This window comes from Centruroides sculpturatus, unplaced genomic scaffold (genome assembly GCF_000671375.1).
Source record: "Centruroides sculpturatus isolate CEXI.00-Female unplaced genomic scaffold, Cexi_2.0 scaffold236, whole genome shotgun sequence".
Classification (NCBI taxonomy): Eukaryota; Metazoa; Arthropoda; class Arachnida; order Scorpiones; family Buthidae; genus Centruroides; species Centruroides sculpturatus.
In genome coordinates, this window is record NW_019384403.1 from 415,175 (window position 1) to 426,032 (window position 10,858).

General features: G+C 31.9%; 1 protein-coding gene and 1 long non-coding RNA gene across 3 annotated transcripts; one reads left to right on the forward strand and one right to left on the reverse strand.

The window, feature by feature from the left end:
- The first annotated feature begins 2,400 nt into the window (after positions 1-2,400).
- LOC111618709 lies at positions 2,401-4,212 on the forward strand. The gene is made up of 3 exons (XR_002755621.1): positions 2,401-2,495; positions 3,793-3,882; positions 3,968-4,212. It is a non-coding gene; the product is annotated as an uncharacterized LOC111618709 (long non-coding RNA).
- Positions 4,213-4,347: 135 nt separating this feature from the next.
- Positions 4,348-5,750, reverse strand: LOC111618708. 2 transcript variants are annotated; one of them, XM_023360280.1, is made up of 4 exons: positions 5,635-5,750; positions 4,839-4,928; positions 4,541-4,745; positions 4,348-4,462 (listed from the first exon to the last, which is right to left on the reverse strand). In XM_023360280.1, the coding sequence occupies exons 1-3, from the start codon at positions 5,708-5,710 to the stop codon at positions 4,588-4,590; spliced, it is 324 nt and encodes a 107-aa protein (XP_023216048.1). In that variant the 5' UTR covers positions 5,711-5,750; the 3' UTR covers positions 4,348-4,462; positions 4,541-4,587. The 2 variants fall into 2 exon arrangements, with proteins under 2 accessions (XP_023216048.1, XP_023216047.1); XM_023360279.1 differs by lacking the exon at positions 4,348-4,462 and having other exon boundaries at positions 4,494-4,745.
- Between the last annotated feature and the right edge of the window lie 5,108 nt (positions 5,751-10,858).

Below are 10,858 nucleotides of genomic sequence, written 5' to 3' on the forward strand. Positions count from 1 at the left end.
CATAACTTATTGTATGCTAATATAGAGACATAAATTAATAAAATTTAATAAATTGAGTAAATTTTACATAGTCATTCTTGAATTTCAATTACAATTAATGATATATGTCACGTATAAGAATATTTTGTCTTGTCTCATGTACAGTTATTAAAATTTATATAATTTTTATGTTATTTATGACAATTTTAGAGGAATGTTTTATTATTAAAGAAATTAAAGATCCTTGTCATATTACATTGTGTATATATGCTTCCTCAGCCTTCACTTGGAAGCACATTCATGGTGTAGGACCATATTAGGAATAACATCAAAAATGGTAAATTTAGGAGTACTCGCCTTTCTGCTGATCTTTACTATTCTTATTGTAGCGCATGGTAAGAAATTTTAAGTAAATTACAGACTGGTCATATTTAATTAAGAATATAAAGCTTTTTGCTTTTGGTTTAATGGGTAAAAGCTACGTGGCCCGAAACCTAGACCGGTTGGTCGTGGTCGTTGTTTTATCGAGATGACAATTAGGTTTTATACGGAAAATAAAATAATCATTAATGGATTATTTATATTTCCATTTTAATAATTGAATTTTTAACGCTAGCCATCAGCATATTATACTTTATCACAGATTATGCCCATTACAGATTGGCCTGACCCTTAATGGAATCGATTAATATGGGCGAAAGGATAAGAAACGATGCTGTACAATGATCAGTTATGTCCATGTAATTATGTAGAATCGTCGTAATAAATTATATACGCATCTGAAAGTTTTTCTTTTTCCATGGTGATGCGATTTCGAATCCATATTTCACAGCGGTAATATTGTATATTAATTTAAAGAATATTTTTTTTACTTAATTTCAGCACTTTTTGATTTTTTTATTTAAATTATTTTAAATGTTATTACAGTATAAATAATTCTTCGTTAATTCTGTGTGTGTGTGTGTGTGTATTTTTTTTTTAATCCTCCGGACTCAGACCCACAATTCCAGGGCCTTCTGCTGAACACAATTGAAATACAAGCGCTTAATAAATTGTTACTTACGGGTTAAAAAGTAGAACTTTTATTATATAATTAAAGAAATAACTGAATAAGTGAATACAGGCTGAATCACGCCTACGTCAATCTTTACATTTAGTATTTGAGCGTAATTTTTCGTTCACTTTTCTTACCCTGTACATTCTTACGCCAGTTATTCAGTGTACTGTTAGAACGTATAATGTGCATTGTTTATTCTTATCATAGGTTTTTGTACGAATACAAAGAGATCGACTAAACGTGGTTCAATATATACTAATGATGAGTCGAATAAATTTTTCGGGAGAGAGATGATGTTTTAAAAATTTTATTTATATTTAATTATTTTCTTCATATTGTTTTTTCTAGAAACTACAGATTATCTATTATGTGCATGCAGATACGATTTGTATAATAGAATAGTGACAGCATGCAAGGAAAAACTTGAAAAATGGGGTTGTAAGTTCATTTATCTTTCCTCTATGATATAAATAAATTTTCGATTAATTTATTGACTTTTTAACGTAATATTACAAACAGTTCCTATCGTCTATATAACTTTGCAATCTTCGATGGAGAAATTGGAAGAAAGTTACACGATAAATGCTGTCTGGACAAATGCTTTAATTCAAATTTAAATGAAGATGCCGTGTGTAAACTTCTCACACCTTCTTCTTCAATTAAATAATAAAAGTCATGCATAATTAAAATAAAAATGTAAATTAATTTACATAATAAAAATATACAAAACAGTGCATTATATTGTAAATATTTCAGTTATTTCGGTGTAATTTTGATCTTATTTAATAGCATAAATCGATTAGATAAAAACATTAAACACTGGAAGTTTGTTAGTGGTGGATTCGCCTCTCTACTGTGGGCTGGCCTTATGAAGGTTTTTCTTGTTTTCTACACGTCTGTAACGCCTAAATAGGGTATTTTACCCTTAAAAAGACCTCCCGGAAGACATTTCTCGTAGACAGATTGCACAATTGTCACGTTGCCATAATTTAACCAAACAAACCGGTCCAGTCCGGAAGTTCGTGATATCGGGTGCAAAGTTTTCCACATCTAGTCTGGATTTTTTTATTTATATTACTTTCTAATGACGTACAGCCGCAATGGTAATCTATAGATTTGTCATTTCAATATTGCAGCCTAATAATAAATATTCTCATAGCTAACACGATATTTTCTATATACAGGTATACGTATTTTCAAGAACAGTTTTTAAATTGTTTAAAAGTTATAATTTAACTTATTTGGTAATGTTCTGGAATGTTATATTACACGGGAAGTTCTCGAATGGTATTTGTATAATTTGATGTGATCGAAGTCCACATAAGTCATAATTTGCAATGTGAATTTGTCAACGACGAAGATTTGTTACGAGAGGAGGAAAAAAGAACAATGGTTTTACAGAATTCGTGGAAATTTTTCTTTATTTTATCGGTTTTTTCGCTTCTATATATAACACACGGTAAGAATATATTTAAGTAACGTATAAATTTCTAAGAATACTTATAATCAGTTATATGTAACGTAATGTTACCGATACTTTCTCGTTTGTTACAATTAATTAATTAAGTGGTAGTAGAACTTGATTGAGCGTTTAGAGTATATTCGAAATACAGTAGACTGTCGTTAATTCGAACTCAGAGGGACGGCCTAAACAGTTTGGATTAAAAGGAGACCATTTTTGGATACTGCAGAAGAAAAATAGGTGAACTGAACAAGACACTTGGCAAGCAGATTAATGCTTAAGCAATGAGAGATACAAAACAAAGATATAGTAGTGAAATTCAATGGAATAAACGAACAAAATCACGACGAGCAAGCGCGCCACAGGGCCACAGTAAACGTGCCAACTGATTTAAAATGTTTTTAAATTGTAATTTATTTATTGTATTTTTTAGAAATTAATTTATTAAGTTTAAATTTGATCATTAGATTTCAAAAGTAGGAAGAAAATGTTAATCTACTAACACGCGCTCTTAATTCTAATAAAGAGGATTGAACACAGTCGAGTTCGAATTAACGAGTGAATTTTACATTGATTTAAATAGGAGTAACACGAGGACTAACGTCCAGTTAAAATTAGAAGGAAATTCGAATTACCCGAGTTCGAATTAACAACAAAATTAGCGCCAATCGGTGGTATTAAACCTATCGAACACCGCGGGTTCGCTCTTGACCTATGGGTTGATAGCGTGCTGTTTTCCGGGTTTTCTTTGATGTCTAACGCCTAAATAGAAACCAGTTTTGCATAGAAAGTTTTTCCGGAAGATATATTCCCCTTTGGCAGATCGCCTGTGTTGCGTTGCCTTAATCCATACATGTGCATTCATGAGCTTGGAGATCATCCACGAGCATTGGTTCTTCTGCCTTTTTTGACGTGATGCTGTCGGTTTATAGCATCTATTTTTCTCTTTATGCACTTGAAATTACACAAATTTATTATCTAAACTTCAAAATCAAAATTTTCTTATACACGTGTGGACCCTAGGGATATAGTTGTGGTTTTCTTCTGTCTTGTTGGTCCTGCGTGATTCAGTTGAAGAACACATGCAATATATCATATTTTATGACTTATAGGTGCATGTGAAGATGAATTTATGTGTCTACTACCTTTAATAATGACTTTATGCATAAGTTTGGGTGTTTGAAAATGACATATCATTGGAATTTAACTAAAATATGAAGTAACATTTAACATATTTCTTACTTAATATGGCATATTAAATAAAGTATAACAGTAATTTAATTCTACTTTTTAGAATACCAATGCCAACAAATGCAAGCTTGTGGACGTCGTCTGTACAATACGTTATTTTATGTCTGCGTGGGCCAAATTAGTCGATGGAGGCGTAAGTAACTTTAATATATTCTGTCATTAAATCACAGATAATACTTTATTTTCAAACATAATGATTTTTTTATATAATTATGTAGTTGATCACGTTCGTCCGTACGAAAAAAGGATTCTTCACTAGAGGAAGTGGATACGATTTAGTCTGTATGTGCTGTTGGAATGCGTGCAATCACTCAGTATTAAGTAACTATGAAAATTGCAAGCTTCTCATACCTCTATTTGCAAAAAACCAGGAATATTAAAAAAAGCCTATAAAGTTACTTGATTGTAAACATAAATTTTTATTAATGATCTATAAAATTAAATTGTTCAGTAAAAATGATAATATTTTGTAATTTTAACGTAATAAATCAAATAATAATTATATCATAGCCAAAACTATTGTTTGATATCAGTGATTTATTATCGAATTCGACAGAAATTTGTGTAACCAATAACTGTGTGGATAACACCATTGAACACTAGTCACTGGCACGCGAGTACATGAAGTTTTCGCGGGTTTTCTTCATGTGTGTGATACCTAAATGAAGACGTTTCTCGTAGAAAGTCTTCCTGACAAGCACCCACTTGGCTCCCTAAAGCATGGAGTTTAATGTAATTTTAAACAGAAATACAAAGAAGATAATCCAAATTATTTTAATTAAGAATTTTACAATTAGGCGAAATAAACAGATGTTGTATATAATTTTTGGATTTTCATTTATAGATCGATGTCAACACCTTCGGGAATGAGGAGTTCACACTTTTTATATCCATACAATACTGGATAATCGCATTTGTTCTCGCAACACATTTCTACGAGTTGAGGTCCTCTACCTATTGTGAAAAAGTCATCATCGTATGGACGATATGAAGTGACTATGTAATTAAAAAAATAGCAATTTACGTACCATACGCTTTAGCATATCGAAATTAAAAAGTGAATCTATACAAGAAGTAAAATTTACGTACGATTCCATGATCTAAGTGTTGGAAGACATGCTTGAACCAACCATGTGTATAGTTCGTGCCCACATGCTTGAACTTTGCCAACAGGACATCCTATAAAAAAACAATAGTATCTTAAAATTAATGTAATTTATAATAAATTTACAAGCTAAAATACCATATTTATGTTTATAATACTTCAAACAATTAGAATAAAATTGCCGTAAGGATATGGATTCGAACTCGGATCTTCATGGCTGTAGGATAACATGAAAATGCTTAGCAGTGTTTCTACATAATAATAGGAACACAAGTAATCTTGAGTAGTACGAAATTGAGCATCATTTCTCACTCCTCATCCATACTAATTAAGGGTTGTAATAGGCGTAAATTGTGATTAATCATACATCATATAACACGTTGATGCCTCGCGTTAATTAATTAATTATTCAAATAGAAATATAAAAAATCCATTAAATTAACAATTATTTTATTTTCCTATAAAAACAAATGCCATCTCTTGGTAAAACCACGATCACGAAATCGTGGACTCAATCCTCGAGGAAGAGTTTCCCCTGAAAAATCCGAGAAACTCCCGGGTTTTCTTCACTTGGCTAACATCTAAATAGAATTTAGGTGTTAGCTAAATGAAGAAGACTTTTTAAAGGAACAATTTTCCATAGAAAGTCTCCCTGGGAGGCATCACACTTGGCAAATTGCCATCGTGTTGCATTGCCGCATGCCATTAAGTTACAATCACAAACCTTCATAATCTTATATTAAGTATGCCTAGTCTGTAATTTAGTTAAAAATTTCTTACCGTGAGGTACAATTAAAATGGTACAGATGAACAGAAATAAGAAGAGTTCTCTCGAATTTACCATTTCTTTTTTCATTGCTAAACGTTGAGATTTACATTATGAATGTGCTTCTAAGTGAAAGCTCAGGAAGAGTCTTCTATATATATATATGTATATATTAATTAATAACTGTAAAGGAAGCAAAAGCAATATATTCTTATACGTGACAAATATCGATAATCATAACTTATGTTTAAGAATTAATGCGTAAAGTTTATTAAATATTACTGATTTATTTCTTTATATTAATATTTTCCTCTTTTAATCTCGAAAATGGAGTTAGGTAAATCACAAACGAGACAAGATAGGAAAAACTTAGGGAACAGGAGAATAGGGGGTGTGTTAGGTGGGTTTGTTGGCATCTATTTCGCTTAATATCTCATGATGGAGTAAAGATTATGTGACGAAATTTGGCACGGTAGCTTATATATGAGGGACATCGAAGCTATTAAATTTTGGTGATTAATGAACAAAGTTATGGAAAGATAAAGACACTCGTGTGTATCTCGTAATAACGAGTTAACTCCTTATTAGCATTTAAAATTTTTTATAAAACCAATCCCTACTATCAAAATTTACTTTATTGTCATCTTATAATAGTTAAAAATATAAAGGGTGGCAAGAGTAACAATTCCATGTGACTATTCGTTAATTAACGAAGCGTCAACCCACTATCAAATACTGATTTTAAGTGATTTTATCCTCTCAGACATCGGTAGTCACTTGCAATTTGAAAGTGACGATTACAAAAGTTTAACAATCGGTAAAATGAGCATATTTTAAAATAGAGTTTCCTAAACATTCTACTTTTCTATCGAGGATTAGGCCTACATATGAGTAATCTTAAAACAGAACACGTTTTACTATACCATGTGATAAAAAAGGTATCGGAATGGTTCAATAAAAAAACAAGATTTGAATTTATTCATATCTTGGCCAGCCAGAGAAAATTTCGGATGCACAACACCACGACAATCGAAGAAAAAAGTCAACGTTTTCGGAATGACTTGCCTCACGCCCGAATGATTTCCAGAATTGCTCGACAAGAACCAAAATTTATTGCAGCATGACTAATTGTTTAATGTCCATCATCGTGCACCAAGTGAGGTATTGTTCATCAGTCGAAATGGATGATCTACAAAAGCACGGTACGTCTTTCACGCGTTCTCTCTGCCTTCTTCCAACAACTCGTACCACTCAAAACCTCATGATTCTAATAGAAAATCGTTAACAAAGGCTTTTCGAAAGGCCACTGACTGTAAACATAAAAATTGACGTTGATTTATGATTCAAACTCGGCACCTCTTTTAAGATTTTGTTTTCGGCTTAGTATTATGGGATATGGTAGCGCAACACACGGACAGTCAGCAAGGAAAAACGTCTCACGGGTAAAGTTTCAATATGAAACTGATCATCGTTTAGGTGTGAGACACCTCAGAAAATTCAATGTGTTAACGTTCTTGGGTAGGTGTTCAGAGCTTTCATAAACTAGGACACTAGTTGGTGGAGTCAGTTTTCAGCTAGCTTTATTAATACATATATAAAACAGATATACATAAATTACATTACTCAATACAGAGTATCAAATGTAATTTTCGTTTTCGACGTTTAAATCTTTGTGTATGGCGCATACGCATGTATAGTTAGTTTCGCCGAACCTTAGAAGACACGCTCCAAACCAATAGTTCAAATATCCACAACTATCAAGACAGTCGTTTACAGTAAAATTTCCAACGCAAGAAGCAATATACTTGACGTATAATTCATCCAAATCACCTGAAAGGAATATAAAAGTTATAAATATTAATGCAAATTTAATTAGCACCGTAATTACACACGAATGTTTATTGATTTATTTGGGCTATATACCTCAGGGAAAAACTTTATCGGAAAACTTGCCAGTATTTTACAAACGTGAAGCAAACACAGAAAACTCCGCCTGTCAGGCTGTCAGAGAGAGGCGAATCCATCATCAACCACAAGTGTTTAGGGATTTTTTATGGGTGCATGTAACAATACAACCTTTTTTATTAGAGTTACAACGAAAATTGAACATTTAGTGAGCGATTCGTAGACTACTTTCCACTTTTTGAAAGTGGAAAATCCTAGAGAATTATCATTTGAATGAGCCACGATATTGGGCATCAAAGTTTGAACAATAAAGTTATTCTTTATCTTAGATCTCAATTGTACTGTATGTAATCAAAAAAATTTGAAATTTACTACGACTTATTTACTTTTACCCCAATATACAACGTATTGTTATAAATGAATAGAGGAAAGGGAATCAAAAGAGGTGGGAACATATGACAGAGCTTCTCCATCCCAAAAAATTTGACTCGTCACTCGCATATACTGAATCGTTATTTTTGCATTTGAACAAAAAACTATGATAAGAATAAAAAATGCTCTTTGAAAACTTTTTCAGATGCGTATAATCTATTACGACGAACCTACATAATTACATAGACATAACTGATCATGGCAGTAAGGAATTCAGCATCGTTTTTCACCCCTTCACTCATATTAATCGATTCCATTAAGGGTCAGGCCAATCTGTAATAGGCATAATTTGTGATAAAGCATAATATACTAATGGCTAGCGTTAAAAATTCAATTATTAAAATGGAAATGTAAATAATCCATTAATGATTATATTATTTTCCGTATAAAACTTCTATAAAACAACGACCACGACTAACCGGTCGAGGGTTCGGGCCACGTAGCTTTTACCCATTAAACCAAAAGCAAAAAGCTTTATATTCTTAATTAAATATGACCAGTCTGTAATTTACTTAAAATTTCTTACCATGCGCTACAATAAGAATAGTAAAGATCAGCAGAAAGGCGAGTACTCCTAAATTTACCATTTTTGATGTTATTCCTAATATGGTCCTACACCATGAATGTGCTTCCAAGTGAAAGCTGAGGAAGCATATATACACAATATAATATGACATGAAATATTTATGGCCAAGAATCTTTAATTTCTTTAAATAATAAAACTTTCTTACCATGCGCTACAATAAGAATAGTAAAGATCAGCAGAAAGGCGAGTACTCCTGAATTTACCATTTTTGATGTTATTCCTAATTTTTTACAGCAAACTGATCGCTGTTTCTATACAAATAAATAAAAAGCACGAAAAACGACTTTCATAGACGTCTAGCAACAATCCGTACGTCGTCGTCTATTTACCTTTGTAAATAAATGCTTGATTTGTGCTAAATGTCCGGTGTAATCGAGCGAAGAACGTGAATTAAATCTTGTTTTCGCATCATAAATACTGCTACACAAACGTTGGAAATGTTATAAAATGCCTTTGGTAACGATTTTCTATAAGAAACGGGAGGTTTTGAGTGGTACGAGTTGTTTGAAGAAGGCAGAGAACGCGTGAAAGATGAACAGGTGCTTTGGTAGATCATCCATCTCGACTGATGAACGAGATGATTCAGTTTTAGTCAGCGATTCGGTGCACGTTGATTGTCATTAAATAATTAGGAAAATTGGTTGACGTGTTGCAGTGACATTTGGATCTTGACGATCAATTCTAAAAGATCGTTTGGATTTGCTTCGATCCGTCCCTTAATTAAACGTTGAATTTTTTCTGAAGACAACAACGTGTCCGAGTGGACAAGAAAATGTTTCGTCGAAGTGAATCGTTCTTAAAATGCATCAGTACGGGTGATTAAGTTGGTATAAGTTCAATTGGAGGGAATTACACGGTACTTTTTAAGGGGACGAAATAAATTTCGATGAATAAATTAAAATCTTGCATTTTATTAAACCATTCTTGATATCTTCTGATCACAGGGTACAGTTAACGTGTCTTATATACTCTGTACGTTTAATGGAAATTTCAGTTTTAAGATTATTTTTACGTAATCCTCCATGGAAAAGTAGAAAATTTATAAAACTGTGTTTTAAAATATATATATAATTATATTTTAAATTTCTTGTTTATTTATTAAATATACATTAAATGATGTTTATATTACCCGAAGACATTATCAATTCTATCATAGAGATTTTGATTGTTGGTGGTCAATATATCTATTAATTAACACGATAGAAGATTAATATGAATAACTATTGCTTTGTTTAACGCAAATCTAAGTTGTGTATAATACGAAAAGTCTTTACACTTCGACCTCAATAGTCTGAAATACAACTAACGTTCACACTCGAACCTCAATAGTGATGAATTCTAGTATCCTTTACAGTTAAATCTTGGTTGAATTGTATTGTTTTTCTACATCAATGCACATAACTTATAGTGTGATAATATAGAGATTATAAATTAATAAAATTTAATAAATTGGATAAATTTTACATAGTAATTCTTGAATTTCAGTAATAATTAATGATATATGTCACGTATAAAAATATATATTTTGTTTCTCCTTTGTACAGTGATTAAAATTTATATAATTTTCATATTATCTACGACTATTTCAGAGAAATGTTTTATTATTTAAAGTAATTAAAGATGGTTGACCATAAATATTCCATGTCATATTTCATTGTATATATATATATATATATATATATATGCTTCCACAGCCTTCACTTGGAAGCACATTAATGGTGTAGGACCATATTAGGAATAACATCAAATATGGTAAATTCAAGAGTATTGGCATTTCTGCTGATCTGTAGTATTATTGTTGTAGCGCATGGTAAGAAATTCTAAGTAAATTTTAAGTAAATTACAGACTGGGTATATTTAATTAAAAATATTAAGGTTTTTGTGGTTTCATGGAATGTGGCAACCAACACGAGAGCGATTTTCCATGTGGGATGCCTCCCGGAAAAACTTTCTGCAACAAATTGGCCCCTATTTAGGTGTTACACGAGGGAAGAAAACCCGGAAAACTCCACGTGGCAATCTCTTTCTCCAGGCCAGAACCCATTATCTTGGTTCAAGTTGGAGTTCGGTTCGTCTCTTGCCAACACTCTAGGCAAGCGGAGGTTTCAGGGGTTTGCTTAAGATTTGTAAGACGTAAACAGGGGCCAGATTCTAATTAAAGTTTTTTCTGGGAGACGTCTTCGCGGCAGTTTTTCTAAATAAACCAATAAACTTTATACTTATTGTGTGAATTAAATTTGCATTAATATTTTTAACTTTTATATTTCTTTTAGGTGAACACGATGAATTAATTATCAAGTATGTTGGTGATTATT